The sequence below is a fragment of the Petromyzon marinus genome, chromosome 39, assembly GCF_048934315.1.
Source record: "Petromyzon marinus isolate PM22_M1 ecotype Great Lakes invasive population chromosome 39, UKy_Petmar_22M1.pri1.0, whole genome shotgun sequence".
Classification (NCBI taxonomy): domain Eukaryota; kingdom Metazoa; phylum Chordata; class Hyperoartia; order Petromyzontiformes; family Petromyzontidae; genus Petromyzon; species Petromyzon marinus.
Window position 1 is genome coordinate 6,509,855 of NC_133705.1, and position 20,711 is coordinate 6,530,565.

General features: G+C 53.0%; 1 protein-coding gene across 1 annotated transcript in view; it reads left to right on the forward strand.

Annotated features, from left to right (window-relative positions):
* Positions 1 to 3,014: 3,014 nt before the first annotated feature.
* LOC142930468 (WD repeat-containing protein WRAP73-like) overlaps positions 3,015 to 20,711 on the forward strand; it is a 25,348-nt gene continuing 7,651 nt past the window's right edge. The window contains exons 1-10 of the mRNA XM_076072868.1: positions 3,015 to 3,461; positions 5,359 to 5,511; positions 6,347 to 6,463; positions 9,051 to 9,123; positions 10,084 to 10,187; positions 11,088 to 11,174; positions 14,190 to 14,324; positions 14,725 to 14,802; positions 16,518 to 16,617; positions 17,200 to 17,325. Coding sequence (XP_075928983.1) covers positions 3,351 to 3,461; positions 5,359 to 5,511; positions 6,347 to 6,463; positions 9,051 to 9,123; positions 10,084 to 10,187; positions 11,088 to 11,174; positions 14,190 to 14,324; positions 14,725 to 14,802; positions 16,518 to 16,617; positions 17,200 to 17,325 — 1,084 coding nt within the window. The 5' untranslated portion in view covers positions 3,015 to 3,350. The remainder of the gene's footprint in view (positions 3,462 to 5,358; positions 5,512 to 6,346; positions 6,464 to 9,050; positions 9,124 to 10,083; positions 10,188 to 11,087; positions 11,175 to 14,189; positions 14,325 to 14,724; positions 14,803 to 16,517; positions 16,618 to 17,199; positions 17,326 to 20,711) is intronic.

Genomic DNA, 20,711 nt, shown 5'->3' on the forward strand with positions numbered 1-20,711 from the left:
TCATTGAGTTATCATTTGTGGCCAAGTCGCTTCTGAAAAAGCTATATAGCTCAGTGGGTCTGAATCTGGTAAAATAAAAAAATGTTTATAGTTCAATTTTATCATCACCAGGCCAATGCTGCAACACATCTTCATACAATGGAAATTTAAATGCACAAGACATCGTGGTGCGATTGTGACCATGTAACACACACTATGGAATAACCCCACAGAGACAGACCCATAGAGATGCATAGAGACACGACGTACATTAAAGACATTTTTTTGGGATTGTCAGTTTTCATATTTCGCACAATTTTGAATCAAAACGCTTTCAACGTAGCTGCACCAAAGTGTTTGGATCCACCCAGTCCCGTCCCTTGGCATCTCCAAGCTGCTGACTCAGTCATTTAAACCGACTCTTAAAATAACTAAAGTATAAGTGTGAAAGTCCTTCACCCCCCCCCAACCACCTCATAATTGTGTTTTTGTGTAATTGTGGAATGGTTTTGTAATGAGAGCGCCATCTCCTGTATTATGTGGGGCGTTACTTGTTACGCAGTTATGGTTTATCTATGGAAGCGTTTATATCTGGAGCAAAGGTGGGGGCGGGGGGCGGATCCACCCGGGAAGCTTCTGGAACGTTCCCGAAAGTTCCAGGAGGGGCGTGGCCAGAGGCGGGGCTTAGCCGCCGGGGAGCGCATATAAGCGGGGGCCGGGGCAAGGTGCGGGGTCGGTGTGTGAAGATCAAGAGGAGCTCCCTGTCGCTGCTGCCCCGCCATCTCCATCGGCCACAGTGGCGGCTCGACCTCCAACCGCTCAGCCACTCCCCGGCGCGCCGTAAGTCGGCGGCGCGTTAGAGAGCGGGGTGAGTGCCACGCGGGGCAGCGAAGGCGCCTGGGCGGCGTAACATCCGTAGTGAGAGCGAGAGAGACGACCAAGCTGTACCGAAGATTTATTAATAAACAACGTAAAGTTTCTTACCGTGTCAGAGCCACTTACTACCGTTTGATGCGGCGTTCTTCATTGCAAGTGTAGTGAGTCCAACTGAGTCGCAGACGTTGTCTTGGGAGCAACAGTATTTATTCAATGAATCAACATAACGTAACACAACCTACACTTTGGTGTTGAATGTTCATCTAACCACTAGACACGGTTCGCTATCCCGGCCCGGACCACAAGCTGGGTCCCGGACCGCGTGGCTGGAGGCTTCTTTTACCCGACGTGGATCTTCATCTCCAGCAACACGAAGAACCCCGAGCCCCTCACGGGGCCCCCGTTATATCGGCCTGGGCTGGGGCTGGCTCCGCCCCTCGCCCCGCCCACCTTCTAGATCTCTCGAGCTCTTTCCCAAAGGCTCCCGAGAGCTCTTTTATACCCGTGACCGCCCAGCGGCCCCCGTCCAGCGGTGGCCCCCCTCCAATATCCGGTCACGTGTCGGCAGGTCATCCAGCGTATCATGCCCCAACGTAACCCTGGCTGGCTGACGCTCTCTCACCGTGGGCCCTCACCGCACACTGTACGTGGTGCCTCCGCGCTGACCAGCACTCACCCAAGCCCCGCTAGGGCTGGCACTACGCCCCATAAGCAGGCTTCGTAAGCCCGGCACCACAGTGACAATCACAGTCACTACACAAGGCCCACGGGGCCACTCGCGGCCCCTGGTGGCCCCTGGTGGCCTTCAGTGCGGCCACTGACGTAAGGCCCCGCCCCACTCCCGACAATCCACAACGAGTGACAACACCATCCATCATCATCGCGCTGCTGCCAAACCCACCAATGGTGTCAAATATTGTGCGGCGGCCCTCACACTGACTGCGTCTTATCGGCGAGAATGCCCCTCCTCTGAAATGTTGTGAAGAACACAGGTTTTGTGTCTGCCGGCCGAGCCGGAAAAAAAGTCCTTAGCTCAATGGACTTGGGAAATACGCTCCTGGTTCTGAACTTGTGGGCATGCAAACTCAATTATGGACCGTAGAGTGAACCCACTGTGGTCTGTGCTGCACGGGAGGAGGAGGAACAGCAGAACCACAGGAGCTCGGTCAACGCCTGAAGCCCTCTCGTCCTAGCCAGTAGCTGAGACCTCGACATGGGTGGTCTAATGGCTCCTGAACATATTGCTGCTGTCATAGGCGAGTGACGAAGGCGATGATGCTCCTTGAAAAATACGAAATTGTCTTTCATGGGCTCGGATGTAAACTAAACTTTAGATTTTACCCCATAAGCCCCATTGAGCTATATAGCTACATATATATTTATATTGTTTTTTATAAGCGACCTGGCCACAAATGATAGCTCAATGATGTGGCTTGGCACGTGGGAAATATATAGCAGCCAAACACTCGGCACGCACGCGGATTCTGAATGCGGAGGTAATAACCGGGGGACCCGGAGACAAATATCCTCGACCGTGGGGAGAGAGACGCCGCAAAAACTGGGGCATAGCAGGCGAGGTAGTTTAGAACTAGCCGCCATGGTGGCCACCCTTGGCGATACTGGTTTAGGTATTGTAGCACAGCAAGCGGGTGGGGGGGGTGAGGTAGGTGGGGGGGGTGAAGGAGGTGGGGGGGTGAAGGAGGTGGGGGGGGGGGGTGAAGGAGGTGGTGGGGGTGAAGGAGGTAGTGGGGGGGTGAAAGTGGTAGTGGGGGGGGGTGAAAGAGGTGGTGGGGGGGTGAAAGAGGTGGTGGGAGGGGTGAAAGAGGTGGTGGGGGGGGGTGAAAGAAGTGGTGGGGAGGGGGTGAAAGAGGTGGTGGGGGGGTAAAGGAGGTGGTGGGGGGGGAGGTGAAGGAGGTGGTGGGGGGGGTGAAGGAGGTGGTGAAGGAGGTGGTGGGGGGGGTGAAGGAGTTGGTGGGGGAGTGAAGGAGGTGAAGGGGGGGTGAGGAGAGAGAAACACCGCGTATTGGCTCATCGAGCGCACGTGACGCAAGCGCCACCATGTTGAGTGAGGGAAGAGACCGGCAGAGGGCAGCTCAAGATGGCAGCACCGGAAGTGACGCGTCGTGTTGACGGAAGTGACCGTGGGGGGTGCGGTGGGGGGGTCACCGGCGCGGAGCTTGAACGGCGGCGAGTGGAGCGGGAGACTGTGAAGGGTGGGAATCGATTACAATTAATCATATCGATTCAAAGAAACGCGATCCAGGTATTGTTCCTACAAGAAATAATGGATTTAACTGAATTATTTTCCTAAACTACCCGTAGGAACAGCTGCGAATAACGCTACCAAGCAATTTGGGCCGAGCAAAACCGCGATCGATAATATAAAAGAGGGACTAAAACGGTGAAGTCGATTCGTAGGATTGACTGCCGCCGATTTAGAATGAAGTAATCGCTGTCCCTGGTGTAGGAGGTTGCTGTTGGTGGTGGAGGAGGAGATGGAGGGGGAGATGGAGCGGGAGATGGAGCCCCCCGTGGGGATGGAGTTCTCGGAGCTGGTGCGGCACACGGGACGCCTGTGCGCCTTCTCTCCCGACGGGGCCTATCTGGTGAGGCGGGGGGGGGGCGAGGGGAGGGGAGACGTGGGGACACGGGGAGACATGGGGAGACGTGGAGACACGGGGTGACACGGGGAGACGTGGGGACACGGGGGGACATGGGGAGACGTGGACACACGGGGAGACATGGTAGACGTGGACACACGGGGAGACATGGTAGACGTGGACACACGGGGGGACACGGGGAGACGTGGGGACACACGCGGGGACATGGGGAGACAGGGAGACGGGGGGACATGGGGAGACGTGGACACACGTGGGGACACGGGGTGACGTGGGGAGACTTGGGGAGATGGGAGACGTGGGGAGACGTTGGGGAACATGGGGAGACGTGGGGAGACGTGGAGACACGGGGGGACACGGGAGATATGGGGAACCGTGGTGACAGGCATAGGACGTAGGGCCACGGGAGACATGGGGTCTGGGAGTCACGAGATACATTGGTGATGTGTGTGTGGATGTGTGTGTCTGATTGTGGTGTGTGTGTGTCTGATTGTGTTGTATGTGTGTGTGTCTGATTGTGGTGTGTGTGTCTGATTGTGGTGTGTGTGTGTCTGATTATGGTGTATGTAGTTGTGTATCTGATTGTGGTGTATGTGGTTGTGTATCTGATTGTGGTGTATGTGGTTGTGTATCTGATTGTGGTGTATGTGGTTGTGTATCTGATTGTGGTGTATGTGGTTGTGTATCTGATAGTGGTGTATGTGTATCTGATTGTGGTGTATGTAGTTGTGTATCTGATTGTGGTGTATGTGGTTGTGTATCTGATTGTGGTGTATGTGGTTGTGTATCTGATTGTGGTGTATGTGGTTGTGTATCTGATAGTGGTGTATGTGTATCTGATTGTGGTGTATGTGGTTGTGTATCTGATTGTGGTGTATGTATGTGTATCTGATTGTGGTGTATGTGTATCTGATTGTGGTGTATGTGTATCTGATTGTGGTGTATCTGTATCTGATTGTGGTGTATGTGGTTGTGTATCTGATTGTGGTGTATGTGTATCTGATTGTGGTGTATGTGTATCTGATTGTGGTGTATGTGTATCTGATTGTGGTGTATCTGTATCTGATTGTGGTGTATGTGGTTGTGTATCTGATTGTGGTGTATGTGTATCTGATTGTGGTGTATGTGTATATGATTGTGGTGTATGTGTATCTGATTGTGGTGTATGTGTATCTGATTCTGGTGTATGTGTGTCTGATTGTGGTGTATGTGTATCTGATTGTGGTGTATGTGTATCTGATAGTGGTGTATGTGTATCTGTTTGGTGTATGTGTATCTGATTGTGGTGTATGTGTATATGATAGTGGTGTATGTGTATCTGATTGTGGTGTATGTGTATCTGATTGTGGTGTATGTGGTTGTGTATCTGATAGTGGTGTATGTGTATCTGATTGTGGTGTATGTGTATATGATTGTGGTGTATGTGTATCTGATTGTGGTGTATGTGTATCTGATTGTGGTGTATGTGTATCTGATTGTGGTGTATGTGTATCTGATTCTGGTGTATCTGTATCTGATTGTGGTGTATGTGGTTGTGTATCTGATAGTGGTGTATGTGTATCTGATTGTGGTGTATGTGTATCTGATAGTGGTGTATGTGTATCTGATTGTGGTGTATGTGTATATGATTGTGGTGTATGTGTATCTGATTGTGGTGTATGTGTATCTGATTGTGGTGTATGTGTATCTGATTCTGGTGTATCTGTATCTGATTGTGGTGTATGTGGTTGTGTATCTGATAGTGGTGTATGTGTATCTGATTGTGGTGTATGTGTATCTGATAGTGGTGTATGTGTATCTGATTGTGGTGTATGTGTATATGATTGTGGTGTATGTGTATCTGATTGTGGTGTATGTGTGTGTGTATCTGATTGTGGTTGCGCAGGCCACGTGCGTGGGCTACCGCGTGGTGGTGCGTGACGCCCACACGCTGCAGGTGGCGCAGCTGCACTCGTGTCTCGACTGCGTCTCGCACATCGAGTGGTGCCCCGATTCGCGCTTCCTCCTCTGCGCCATCTACCCCCGCGGACTCGTCCAGGTGACGCACCGCGTTGCCTCGCAGTCAGGCGCCTGGGTTCGATTCCCTGTGCACGTTGAACTTCCTGTCGCACCGTTGCGTAGCCAACCGTGCTAATGGGACGTGCGGGGGAGCGGTGGCGTAGCAGGTTAGCGCTACGCTGCGCTACGAACCCGGCGACCCGAGTTCGACTCTCGCTCACGGCCACCGACACCGGTGACGATTGTCCGGACCGGTCGTGGACCTCCCCGAGGTCGACTCGCACACACACTCTTCACTGTGGGTGTGTACGTGCGTGTGCGTGCGGCCTCTGTGGAGGAGGCTCGTGAAGGACGCTGCTGGGCAGTTGGAGGCAGTCGCCCTCCAACAACAACGGAGGGCGGAGGAGCGACGCTCACAACAACGAGCGGAGCGCCGGGTAGCTAAAGCACAGCAAGTTGCGAAAGGTGGACCCCCCTAATGGAACATCTTCGCCGGTTAGAAACATTTAGGCTGGCCTGCCACTTAGTGGCGAATGGCGGTTGTTGTGGGGAGCGGTAGAGCAACAGCTAGCGCGCTATGAACCTGGCGACCGGAGTTCAAGTCCCGCTCATGCCCGACACAAGTGAGGATTATCTAAATCGGTCCTGGGCCTCTCTCCTAGGCAGACTCAGCCTCAAATGAGTACCTGGCGCTGTGTGTAAACATCGCCACTCGGGTGACAAAGGCGGCCGGGCGTGGTGCTGGCCGTCCACCCCCTCCGTGTGCCACTGTGCCGGCCTTGATCGGCGCTGCTACTCGCCAACAGCACTCGCCCCCGACAGTCTGTGAAAAGGCGATTGCGGTGTGGGGATCTGGTGTCTTTGCCTCCGTGCAGGTGTTCTCGATGGAGCACCCGGACTGGCGCTGCAAGGTGGACGAGGGGTCGGCGGGGCTGGTGGCTTCGCGGTGGAGCCCAGACGGGCGCCACATCCTCAACACAAGCGACTTCCAGGTGCCCTGCGGAATCTTACATCTACAGTAAACCCTTGTTAATCCGACACATATGGGGCTCTGGCCTTGCCGAATTAGCCAATATTCTGAATGATGTACAGTGGCACTTCCCAGCGCCTCCTGCCCCAATAGAAAACAACAATCCCAATTTGTTTTTGCCAAACTCTTCACGCACCATACGCATTGACACGCTCCCTGCATCAGTTCTATCCAAAAAACTTTGGATTCGTCTCGCGGACTCGGGGATTTGTACCTCGTTCCCTTTCTGTGACTTCTCGGTGTAGGTGTAGACGACGTTTCTGCTGTACTAGTGACGAATTGTCCACGTTCTGTTTACGTGACAACCCTTACTAGTTGGCTGTGTCGGGTGGTGGCGGGTTTTAACGACACACATTGATATATTTACGCGATCTAACCCCAAAAACCCTCTATTATGGATGATATTATATTCTTGGTTCTTTCGGTAAAGTCACGTAGAAGGGAAATAATAAAATAATAAAATTAAAACGATAAAATTGTCACGACGTTTCGACTGCAACACAAGCAATCGTCATCAGGTGTGATGATTGCTTGTGTTGCAGTCGTGAGAATTTTATTGTTTTATATTTTTATTATTTTATTGTTTCCCTTCTACGTGACTTTACCGAAAGAACCAAGAATATGAATCCCTGCAGTCACGAAAGCTTTAAATCGAAATGGATGATATTGGTCGCGAAAGCCTAATACGTGTTTAACTGATTTCTGAGAGGGTTAGCTTGCACAGAGTGCACCAGCGAGGTGAAGTCCAAAGCGACGGGGTCTGCACTCACGCTCACCACGCTCACCACACGCTCACCACACGCTCACCACACGCTCACCACGCGCTCACCACGCGCTCACCACGTGCTCACCACGCGCTCACCACGCGCTCACCACGCGCTCACCACGCGCTCACCACGCGCTCACCACACGCTCACCACACGCTCACCACACGCTCGCCACACGCTCGCCACACGCTCACCACACGCTCACCACACGCTCACCACACGCTCACCACGCACGCCACAACCAGACTGAGCCGTTGTTTTGGTCGTGGCTCACGGCGTCGCTCCACGTGCATGCCCAAATTGGACCATTCAGTATGGCAATTCAGCTCGGGGGCGAATTACCAAGACCGTGTGAATGCCGAAAGCGCAGCCGTGCCGAATTATCCCCAATTACGAATGATCAAATGATCAAAAATGCCGAAATAACGAGGTTATACTGTGTATATATTTAAAAAAAAAAACGCGGCTAAAGTGAAAATGTATTCCCGTGTCCCTCGTGAAAGCCGTGGGTTTTCACCAGGTGCTTCGGTTTTTTCCTCCCTCCTCCTCCCCTCCTGCTCCTCGCACAAGCAGAACAATGAAGGCGACTCGCTCGCTCGCTCGCCGGATGTAATTTTCTTCAGATAAAACCCAAATCGGGGGGCACCATCCTGAAACAGACAAGAAAATCGGCTTTAGTGTGGCTCAGCTGGATACATGAGTACAGACGTCCCTCGCTTTCACCGCAACCACAATCAGGTTTCATAAGACGGGGGGTTTTTGGGGGTTAGATCGCGTACATATGTAAATGTTGTGTCGTTAAAACCCGCCAACACCCGACACAGCCAACTAGTAAGGGTTGTCACGTAAACAGAACGTGGCCAATTCGTTACTAGTACAGCACACCGGTGTGTAGTACCCAAGAAAAAAACCTGTTTTATGGATGATATTGTCAGTTTAACATAATAAACATATAAAACAATAATATATAAAAATATAAAACAATATTTTTTATGTATTATTGTTTTTGATTTTTATTATTTTATTGTTTCCCTTCTACGTGACTTTACCGAAAGAACCAAGAATATGAATCCCTGCAGTCACGGAAGCTTTAAATAAAAATTTAGGGATGAGTTCATTAAAAAAAACACGCAAGTTAGACAAAATTTCGTGAATTACTGTCATACTTTTGCCGTTAATTTTAATGCAAAAATATGTGCTGTGTGTTTCGGGGACAGTCACTCCAACTCTCCTCCTCACGAAAAAATATACACATCCATCACTTTCCCCAATGCAAAAAATAATGAACGTAAATATTGAGACGATTGAATAATAATAATAATAATAATTAATTCAAAGCCAAAAAATAATTCACCCTTTCAGGGAACTCGCCAAAATATCTGCCGCTTGTCGGGTGGGACTGGCGAGGTGGCGTTGCCGCTGCACTGCGGGGACACCGTGACGCCGCCGCCGCCGCCGCCGATGGATGACGCAGCGCCCCCGTTTGACGATCTCGCGGCGCGTGCCGTGCGCGGCATTTCGTCAACGGATGCAATTCGATGTCGTCGGCCGAAGGGGTGCCCGTTATTTGACAAATTGAGTGAACGCGAAATTTCGTAAGCCGAACGTTCCTGAGGCGAGGGAGGAGGCGGGAGGTGGGCGGGTTTGACGGCGCCCGTCCTCCGCGGTGTCCCCAAGTGCCGACAAACAGAGCGCCACCGCTGGCGCTTGCCAACGACACTTGCCCCGACGTTTGTGCGAGGCTACGGCTGGGCACCTCTGTCTTTGTGTTATTTCGAGCAGCTGCGCATCACCGTGTGGTCACTGAGCAGCAAAGCAGTCTCGTACATCCGCTACCCCAAGGCCTGCGCGCAAGGTACGAGCCCTCTGGCAACTCTGAGCCCTGACCCCCAGCTGCCTTAACCTCCTCTTCCCAAACTTAAAACCCCCGTCCCCTTGACCCCAAGTCGCCCACATACCTGGGTGTGTGCGGTGCGTGCGTACTTGCGTGTGTGTGCGTGCATACGTGCGTGCGTGTGCGTGCATACGTGTGTGCGTGTGTGTGCGTGCGTACGTGTGTGCGCGTGTGTGTGCGTGCGTATGTGTGCGTGCGTACGTGCGTGCGTGTGCGCGTGTGTACGTGCGTGTGTGTGCGTGCGTGTGCGTACGTGCGTGTGTGCGTGTGTGTGTGTGTGCGTGCGTGTGCACTCAGGTGGGGGGTGGTGGCGCAGCGGTTGGCACATTGCGCTACAAACCCTGCGACCCGAGTTTGATTTCCCGCTCACGGCCAACACCATTGACAAGTATTTGAACCGGTCCTGGGCTTCCCCTAGGTCGATTCAGCCTCAATTGAGTACCTGGCGCGACGTGTAAACATCGCCACTGGGGAGACAAAGGCGGCCGGGCGTGGTGCTGGCCACCCACCCCCTGGTGTGCCGTTCCGGCCTTCATAGGTGCTCGCTAACAGCACTTGCCCCAGCAGTCTGTTAGAGGCTATACGGGGGATCTTTGTCTTGGTTGTGTGCATGTGCACGCAAGTTGGGGGTGGTGGCGCAGCGGTTAGCGCATTGCGCTACGAACCCACCTACCCGAATTCGAGTCCCGCTCACGATCACAAACACGAGTGATGAGTATCGGAACCGGTCCTGAGCCTCCCCTCGGCAGACTCGGCCTCAAATGAGAACATCGCCACTGGGGAGACAAAGGCGGCCGGGCGTGGTGCTGGCTACCCAACCCCTCGTGTGCCATGCCGGCCTTCGTAGGTGCTGCTGCTCGCTCACAGCACTTCCCCCAACCGTCCGCTAAGACTATACGGGGGATCTTTGTCTTTGCACAGGTGTGGACTTCACGAGGGACGGCCGCTTCATGGCCCTGGCGGAGCGCCGCGACGGCACGGACTGCGTGAGCATCTTCTCCTGCAGCGACTGGCAGCTCCGGCAGGTGTGAGCACACACGGTGTGCGTGGTGTGTGCACACACGGTGTGCGTGGTGTGTGCACACACAGTGTGCGTGGTGTGAGTAGACATGGGTGTGAGTAGACACGGTGTGCGTGGTGTGAGCACACTCGGTGTACATGGTGTGTGCACACTCGGTGTGCATGGTGTGAGCACACACGGTGTGCGTGGTGTGTGCACACTCGGTGTACATGGTGTGAGTAGACACGGTGTGCATGGTGTGAGTAGACACGGTGTGAGTAGACACGGTGTGCGTGGTGTGTGCACACTCGGTGTGCGTGGTGTGAGTAGACACGGTGTACATGGTGTGAGTAGACACGGTGTGCATGGTGTGTGCACACTCGGTGTACATGGTGTGAGTAGACACGGTGTGCGTGGTGTGTGCACACTCGGTGTGCGTGGTGTGAGTAGACATGGTGTACATGGTGTGAGTAGACACGGTGTGAGTAGACACGGTGTGCGTGGTGTGAGTAGACACGGTGTGAGTAGACACGGTGTGAGTAGACACGGTGTGAGTAGACACGGTGTGAGTAGACACGGTGTACATGGTGTGAGTAGACACGGTGTACATGGTGTGAGTAGACACGGTGTACGTGGTGTGAGTAGACACGGTGTGCGTGGTGTGAGTAGACACGGTGTGTGTGGTGTGAGTAGACACGGTGTGTGTGGTGTGAGTAGACACGGTGTGTGTGGTGTGAGTAGACACGGTGTGTGTGGTGTGAGTAGACACGGTGTACATGGTGTGAGTAGACACGGTGTGAGTACACACGGTGTGCGTGGTGTGAGTAGACACGGTGTGCTGGCATTCGTGGGTTCTCCTTCACAGCACTTGCCCCGACAGTCTGTGCAGGCTTCACGGGGGATCTTTGTCTTTGTGTGTGTGCAGCACTTTAAGGTTGAGACTGAGGACTTGGAGGGACTGGCCTGGTCTCCCAGTGGGAGTGAGCTGTGCGTGTGGGACTCTGCCCTACAGGTGAGCGTGAGTGTGTGTCTGCAGGTGAATGCAAGTATGTGACTGCAGGTGAGTGTATGTGCAGGTGAGTGTGAGCGTCTGACTGCAGGTGATTGTGTGACTGCAGGTGGGTGTATGTGCAGGTGAGTGTGTGACTGCAGGTGATTGTGTGACTGCAGGTGAGTGTGACTGTGTGACTGCAGGTGAGTGTGACTGCAGGTGAGTGTGTGACTGTAGGTGAGTGTGTGACTGCAGGTGAGTGTGTGACTGCAGGTGAGTGTGAGTGTGTGACTGCAGGTGAGTGTGTGACTGCAGGTGAGTGTGTGACTGCAGGTGAGTGTGTGACTGCAGGTGAGTGTGTGACTGCAGGTGAGTGTGTGACTGTAGGTGAGTGTGTGACTGCAGGTGAGTGTGACTGTGTGACTGCAGGTGAGTGTGACTGCAGGTGAGTGTGTGACTGTAGGTGAGTGTGTGACTGCAGGTGAGTGTGTGACTGCAGGTGAGTGTGAGTGTGTGACTGCAGGTGAGTGTGTGACTGCAGGTGAGTGTGTGACTGCAGGTGAGTGTGTGACTGCAGGTGAGTGTGTGACTGCAGGTGAGTGTGTGACTGCAGGTGAGTGTGACTGTGTGACTGCAGGTGAGTGTGACTGCAGGTGAGTGTGTGACTGTAGGTGAGTGTGTGACTGCAGGTGAGTGTGTGACTGCAGGTGAGTGTGAGTGTGTGACTGCAGGTGAGTGTGTGACTGCAGGTGAGTGTGTGACTGCAGGTGAGTGTGTGACTGCAGGTGAGTGTATGTGCAAGTGAGTGTGTGACTGCAGGTGAGTGTGTGACTGCAGGTGAGTGTGACTGTGTGACTGCAGGTGAGTGTGACTGCAGGTGATTGTGTGACTGCAGGTGAGTGTGTGACTGTAGGTGAGTGTGTGACTGTAGGTGGGTGTGTGACTGCAGGTGAGTGTGACTGCAGGTGAGTGTGTGACTGCAGGTGATTGTGTGACTGCAGGTGATTGTGTGACTGCAGGTGAGTGTGTGACTGTAGGTGAGTGTGTGACTGTAGGTGGGTGTGTGACTGCAGGTGAGTGTGACTGCAGGTGAGTGTGAGTGTGTGACTGCAGGTGAGTGTGAGTGTGTGACTGTAGGTGAGTGTGTGACTGCAGGTGAGAGTGTGACTGCAGGTGATTGTGTGACTGCAGGTGAGTGTGGGAGTGTGCAGGGGAGCAGGGCTGAGCATGGGGGTGCCCGGTGAGTTAATTGTGGGGTGCTGTAGGTGGCTGTGTTTGCGGTCTGTGGTCACGGGTGGTGATTACACGAGTAGGGAGACGTGGATTAACACCACGCGCGCACTCTTCACTGTGAGTGTCTACGTGCGTGTGCGTGGGGAGCGGTAGAGCAGCGGGTAGCGCGCTATGAACCCGGTGAGCCGAGTTCAAGTCTCGCTCACGCCCGGCACAAGTGGCGATTATAATCGTGGGTGTGTACGTGTTTTAGATAATTATCTAAATCGGTCCTGGGCGTCTCCTAGGCAGACTCGGCCTCAAATGAGTAGCTGGTTCGGTGTGTAACCATTGCCACTCGGGAGACAGACGGCCATGGCGTGATGCTGGCCACCCACCCCCTCGTGTGCTGTGCTGGCCTTCATAGGTGCTTGCTAACAGCCCCAAAAGTCTTACAAAGGCTTTACTGGGGAGCTTTGTCTTGTGTGTATATGTGCGTGCTTGTGCTCGCTAACAGCACTTGGTCCTACAGTCTGTTAAGGCTATACGGGTGATCTTTGTCTTGTATATGGACGGCGATCCAGAGTCTAAGATCAGGGAAAGTGCCGGGCAGGGATGATCCCCCAAGCGAACTGCTGAGGAAGGTTATTTGTGTGCAGACTGCCCTATTTGAGATCATTACGACTGTCTGGACCGCAGGAAGGGTTCCGCAGGATTGAAAGGATGCCCTGGTGGTTCCCCTCTTTAAGAAGGGGGACCACACAGACTGTAACAACTACCGGGGCATCTCACTCATCAGTGTGCTAGGAAAGGTTCTGGCAAGGATTATTCAACATCGCCTTGCAATGAAAAGCTAAGGAGGGATTTGCGGAGCCCCAATATGGTTTCAGGCCAGGGCAGTCTTGCACAGATGTCGTATTGTCTGTCCGTCTGTTACGGTAGAGGTGTGGGGAATTTACAACAGGTTCTACGTGGCTGCTTTAATGACCTGGTCAAGGCCTATGAAACTATCAATAGGCCAGGGCTCTGGGTTGTTCTTTGCGCTTTCGAAGTCCCTGACTCTCTGCTCACAATCATAAAGGACCTTCATGATGATGGCTGGTATTAGTGGGGCCAAGATCGGCCTCTGTGGAGGAGGCTCTTGAAGGACACTCCTGGGCAGTTGGAGGCAGTTGCCCTCCAACAACAAAGAGCGGAGCGCCGGGCGGCTAAAACACAGCAAGTTGGCACAGTAGGGGGCACAGGTGGTGCATCTGCCGGTTATCTCAGTCAACCCATGGCACTTGGGTCTGTCCCGTGACCTCCTGCCAGCTGCCTTTCAACAAAGTGCACATCACCTGGCACAAGCGCTGTGGTGATATCACTGCCACACAGTGGCGAATAGCAGCTGTTGTTGTTGTATGCGTGCGTGCGTGTGTAGTAGGGCTTGTCCATGTATGTATGCATACGTGTGTGTGTTTTGTACGGCAAATGAGTGTGCGCGTGTAGTATGGCGTATGCATGTACGTGTGCGCGTGTAGTATGGCTTTTGAGTATATGTATGCGTGTGTGTGCGTGCGTGTGTAGTACGGGTTCGATTCCCGCTCACGGCCAACACCAGTGACGATTATCTTAACCCGTCCCGGGCCTCCCCTAGGTCGACTCAGCCTCAAATGAGTACCTGGTGCAGTATGTAAACATTGCCACTAGGGAGGCAAAGGCGGTCGGGCATGGTGCTGGCCACCCACCCCCTCGTGTACCGTTACCAGCCTTCATAGGTGCTCGCTAACAGCACTTGCTCCTACAGTCTGTTAAGGCTGTATGGGGGATCTTTTATCTTTGTAGTACGGCGTGTGCGTGTACTCCTGGGAGGGGCGGCCCCTGTGCCGTCTGCGTGCGTACTCCTGGGCACTGGGCGTGCGCTGCGTGGCCTGGAACCCTGCGGGGAGCGTGCTCGCCGTGGGCAGCTACGACCAGAAGGTGGCGACACGCGGGGAGACACGGGGAGATACTGGGAGATACGAGATACACGGAAGGACACAGGGATGCATGGGGACATACATGGACGCGCGGGGAGACACTGGGAGACATGGGGACGCAGAGTGAGACACGGGACACACGGGGATACAGAGAGCGACACGGGACACACTGGGAAACGCAGGAGACATGGAGACACGTGCTGCCCCATATTTTCCGAACAAGGAGATGTGGGATGACACGGGGACAAATGGGGAGGCACGGGAGGCAGACAGCCTTTAAAGTTCAATTCGCGTGCGTCTTCATGGCACTGATGGAAGCAACGTCACAGTCGCACCATAATGACTCTTGAACCCTAGTATAGTCACCTCTGACCCCTCACCTTTGCCCTCTCCCAATACAGGTCCGGTTGCTGAACCATGTGACCTGGCAGAAGGTGGCAGAAATGGTGCACACGAGCAGCATGAACGACCCCAGTGTGGTGAGACCTCGGGGTGCACCGCGCCTGGCACGAGCGCCGGTCGTGATGTTCACAGCCACTTAGTGGAAGATGGCGGCTGTGTTATTGCTGTCGTGTGACTGAATCGCAGCAATACAAATCCAGCGGCCTGGGCTCGACTCCTGACTGTGAACCTTCCTCACCACCGATGGCCCAGCTGTAGCCGAACAGGACTCTCTTAGGTCCGCTCAGCCTTGATGGAATAGCTGGCACTGCTTAGACTATGCTTGCCAGTTTTAGTGGGTACGTGTGTGTGTGTGTGCAGTGGGTACGTGTGTGTGTGTGCAGTGAGTACGTGTGTGCAGTGAGTACGTGTGTGTGCGTGCAGTGGGTACGTGTGTGTGTGTGCAGTGGGTACGTGTGTGTGCGTGCAGTGGGTACGTGTGTGTGCGTGCAGTGAGTACGTGTGTGTGTGTGCAGTGGGTACGTGTGTGTGCAGTGGGTACGTGTGTGTGCGTGCAGTGGGTACGTGTGTGTGCGTGCAGTGAGTACGTGTGTGTGCGTGCAGTGGGTACGTGTGTGTGTGCAGTGAGTACGTGTGTGTGTGCAGTGAGTACGTGTGTGTGCGTGCAGTGGGTACGTGTGTGTGTGCAGTGAGTACGTGTGTGTGCGTGCAGTGAGTATGTGTGTGCGTGCAGTGAGTACGTGTGTGTATGTGCAGTGAGTACATGTGTATGCGTGGAGTGAGTACGTGTGTGTGTGTGCAGTGAGTACGTGTGTGTGCAGTGGGTACGTGTGTGTGTGTGTAGTGTGTACGTGTGTGTGTAGTGTGTACATGTGTGTGCGCAGTAAGTAGCGGCATTTTAGTGGTTCGTGAGTTGCGCTACGAACCCGATGACCTGAGCTCAATTCCCACTCACGATCAACACCAGTGACGTATTTGTGAACCGGTCCTGAGATAGGTCGACGCAGCCTTAAATGAGTACCCAGTGCGGTGTGTGTAGATATCACCACTGGGGAGACACAGGCCAGTGACGTGCGGTGAGGTCAATGGCTGGGGAGGCACTGGCTAGTGTCGGAGCCAGATTCACACACTGAAGGGGGTGTGGCCTCACGGCGGGGGGAGGGGCGTGGTCTCACTGAGGGGGCGTGTCCTCGCTGAAGGGGGCGTGTTAGACAGGTCCCCTCAGTGAGGCAGATGTGATAGCTGCCTCCCCTGGTGCTTTTTCATTGCGGTTTCATGACGAGACCAGCGAGCCTCAACATCTTTATACACATACGTGAAATAAGTTACCTGGAGTATGGAAGGCGAGGACATGAAATGAAGGGGTCTACAAACATTACATTGGTGACATACTGAGATAGTAACAGGCACGCGCTTATTGCCCGCGCTCCATCCAGTTACTGTGGGGTTGCGCAATCAGAGGGGAGGCTGAGCTCGTCGCTGCCTCACCTCCCGTCTCTTCCTGTATTTGCAGCGGAGCTCCGCAAATTTTGGCGGTTTTGACTATAAAAAATGATTGTAATCGTACAGAAATTACATTCATAATAGAGATCAGTGGAAAAATCTTAATATTTATTTTATTTGATTATTCTTTTTTTTTACTTTTCATAACGGCTATTTTCTATTGGAGCATGTCAGGTGAGGCTCTGCCTCATGTGCCACACCGTGCTGGCCTGCATAGGTGCTCACTAACAGCACTTTCCCCAACAGCCTGTGTAGGCTACACGGGTGATCTTTGTCTGTGTGTGTGTAGGTGGTTTACCGGGAGACGGAGCGGAGGGTGGTGTCTTCTAGGGGAGGGGCTGCCACCACTGGCCCCTCCCCTCCCCCTGTGTTCCACCCGCACAGCCGATGTGAGTCTCTGCCCGTGTGAGTCTCTCTACCTAGGTAAACAATAACACGAATAATAACGTGCGCTTACCTGGATGCTCACTAACGCGGCTGTGTGTAGCTGACTGTTGCTGTCTGTGGCTGTCCGCGGCTGTCCGCGGCTGACTGTGGCTTTCTGTGGCTGTCTGCGGCTGTCTGCGGTTGTCTGCGGCTGTCTGTGGCTGTCTGCGGCTGTCTGTGGCTTTCTGTGGCTGTCTGTGGCTGTCTGTGGCTTTCTGTGGCTGTCTTTGGCTGTCTGTGGCTGTCTGTGGCTGTGTGGCTTTCTGTGGCTGTCTTTGGCTGTCTGTGGCTTTCTGTGGCTGTCTGGCTGTCTGTGGCTTTATGTGGCTGTCTTTGGCTGTCTGCGGCTGTCTGTGGCTTTCTGTGGCTGTCTGTGGCTGACTGTGGCTGTCTGTGGCTGTCTGTGGCTGTCTGTGGCTGCTGTCACCTGACTGGCTGACTGTGGCCGACTGTGGCTGCTGTCACCTGACTGGTTGTCTGTGGCTGTCCGCTGCTGTCTGCGGCTGTCTGCGGCTGACCGTGGCTGCCTGCGGTTGCCCACACAGATGAGATTGCGGCTGCGCCCGTCGCGGTGCCGGTGGTGAAGCCTGACGCGGACCGCGCCAACCCCCGGGTCGGCGTGGCGCACGCCGCGTTCAGCAGCGACGGGCGTTACCTGGCCACGGTGGACGGTGCGTGGGCGCTCGCCGCGCTTGGGAATCGTCAGCCACTATCCGCCCCCAGACTCGGCCTTAGGCCATCCCGATGTTGAACGGCACACCCAGGGCACGACAGCACGGGGCATTGCACTTTGGACGACGTTTCAGGCAACATCCCTCCTTAATAGAACTTATCTAAACCTTTTGCTTTACCAGGTAAGGCCCACTGAGCTCTGTAGCTCTTTTTCGGAAGCGACCAGGCCACAAACGATAGCTCAACGAAAGTGGGTGGCTTATTGCGTGGAAATGTATAGCAGCCAAATTCTGTAAACCAGCGGTGCTTGAGCTTTTACTGCAGCCTTGTGGTCCCTTTAGTTCCCAATCATTAACAAAATGTGCAATGTCAATATATACACGGGGTTTTGATGAAACAAAGTAAGTTGTCCTTACATGCCCGTGCTTAGAGTGTGTTTCGATGATTTGCCTTCTAAATTCATCTGGCCCATGTCTCGCACACCCAGGGGGTGCGTGCACCCCAATTTAAGTACCACTGAACTAAGCTAAACAACGTTTTTATTTTACCAGCTAAGCCCCACTGGGCTCTTTTTCAGAAGCGACCTGGGCCACAAACGGTAGCTCAGCGAATCGGCGTATCGCGCGGGAATTTACAGCAGCCAAATGCTCGAAATGCACCCGGAGGAAGATCCATGCAACCACGGGGAGAGAGAACACACAAACTACAAATATACAGCAGCAGCAGGCGTCAGGGTCGGGATCGAACCCACGACCTCCTGCGTACCAGGCGAGGTAGTTAACATCTCCTAGCCACCGTGGTGATGATGAGAGAGAGAGAGACACCGTAAACTCCAAATATACAGCAGCAGGCGTCAGGGTCGGGATCGAACTCACGGCATCCTGCGTACCAGGCGAGGTAGTTAACATCTCCCAGCCACCGTGATGATGATGGAGAGAGAGAGACACACAAACTCCAAATATACAGCAGCAGCAGGCGTCAGGGTTCACACAGACACAGTATTCACTGTGTCTGTGTGAACTGCTTCTTGTGTTTAGTTTGTTGTCCTTCCCCCACAGCTCTGGTTAGCATAGTTGGCTACGTACGGTGCAAACGAAGTTTAACATACATACATACGTGTGTGTGTGTGTGTGGAGAGCAGGGGTGCAGTTATTAGCGCACTGCACTGTGAATCCGGTGAGCCGAGTTCGATTCCCGCTCACGGGCTACACCAGTGACGATTATCTGAACCGGTCCTGAGCCTCGCCAAGATCGACTCAGCCTCAAATGAGTACCTGGTGCAGTTTGTAAACATCGCCACTGGGGAGACAAAGGCGGCCGGGCGTGGTGCTGGCCACCCACCCCCTCGTGTGCCGTGCCGGCCTTCATAGCCGCCACTTGCCACCTCTCTCTCTGCCCAACCCCCCCCCCCCCCCTCTCTATTTAAGGCCTTGACACAGAGGCATTGGGTCTCTGTGTGTCTATGTTGTGTGTCTGTCTGCGTGTCTATGTGTTTGTCTGCTTGTGTGTCTGTGTGTCTATGTGTCTCTGTTTGTCTCTGTGTGAGTCTCTCTGTGTGTCTATGTTGTGTCTCTCTCGCTCTGTGTCTCTGTGTGTCTATGTTGTGTACCTGTCTGTGTGTCTATGTTGTGTGCCTGTCTGTGTGTCTATGTTGTGTGTCTCTCTCTGTGTGTCTCTGTGTTGTCTCTCTCTGCTTGTGTGTCTGTCTGTGTGTCGATGTGTGTCTCCCTCTCTCTGTGTCTCTGTGTGAGTCTCTCTCTGTGTGTCTATGTTGTGTATCTCTGTGTGTCTGTGTTATCTCTCTCTGCTTGTGTGTCTGTCTGTGTGTCTATGTTGTGTGTCTGTCCGTGTGTCTCCGTGTCTGTGTTTTGTCTCTCTAAAATTTGGTTCTACCTGATGACGGTTGCTTGTGTTGCAATCGAAACGTCGTACACTATTATTCATTGTATTGTCTTTCTACGTGACTTCACCAAAAGAACCAAAGAGTATATTCTTAGCTCTTTCGGTAAAGTCACGTTGAAGGGAAACAATAAAATAATAAAATATATATAAAACAATAAAAATTCTCACGACGTTTCGACCATAACACAAACGGTCGTCATCAGGTGTGTTATGGTCGAAACGTCGTGATAATTTTTATTGTTTTACATGTATTTTTTATTATTTTATTGTTTCCCTTCAACGTGACTTTACCGAAAGAGCTAAGAATATGAATTATTGCAGTCACGAAAGCTTTAAATCAAAAAAACCAAAGAGTAGTCTGCTGCATGCCTGTTGAACTTGTTTCGCATCGTACATAGCCAACCGTGATAATCGTAGGTGCCGCGGGGGGTTGGGGTGAAGGACAACAAAGCAAAAACAACAACAAGAAGCAGTTCTAAAGAAATGAGTTTGTCAGTCTAGATGATGATGATGATTTAAAATTGCACACAGCTCCAGTGGCTTGCTCATATCGGAAGGGGAAGAGCGTTCCAGACGGCCGCAGAAGCGCATCCGAAAGCGCCGCGTGATGCGGCTGACCGCCGTCTGTGTTCGATGGGCAGCGAAAAGCCGCCGCCGCCGCCGCTGCTGCTGCTGCGAGGATGACCGGAGTTTGCTTGATGATGGTTTATGGTTCTATAGGTCAGCGAGGTACTGTGGTTCATTTGTGGCGAGCGCTTTGTGTGTGGCGAGCGAGCGAGTTCGTTTCTCAGTCCGCTTGTCCTGGTGAGGGTCGCGGCGGCGACACGTTGAGTAGTGGCGGTCCACTCCTCCCTAATCCTGGCGACAGGCTGCAGTACTACATTACTATACACTACTATACATACACTATACACTACTATACACTACACTATACACTACTATACACTACACTATACACTACTATACACTACACTATACACTACAGCAGCGTGTTGAGTAGTGGCGGTCCACTCCTCCCTAATCCTGGCTACAGGCTGCAGTACTACATTACTATACACTACTGTACACTACTATACATACACTATACACTACAGCAGTGTGTTGAGTAGTGGCGGTCCACTCCTCCCTAATCCTGGCGACAGACTGCAGTACTACATTACTATACACTGTACACTACTATACACTTCACTATACACTACTATACACTTCACTATACACTACTATACACTACACTATACACTACAGCAGCGTGTTGAGTAGTGGTGGTCCACTCCTCCCTTTGCCTGGCGACAAACTACAGCACTGCTACACTATACACTACACTATACACTACTATGCACTATACACTACTATACACCACTACACTACTGTACACGACTATACACGACTACATTTTACACTACTATACAATAGACTACGATACACGACTACACTACTATATATTACACTACTACACACTACTACACACAATGCTACTGCTGCT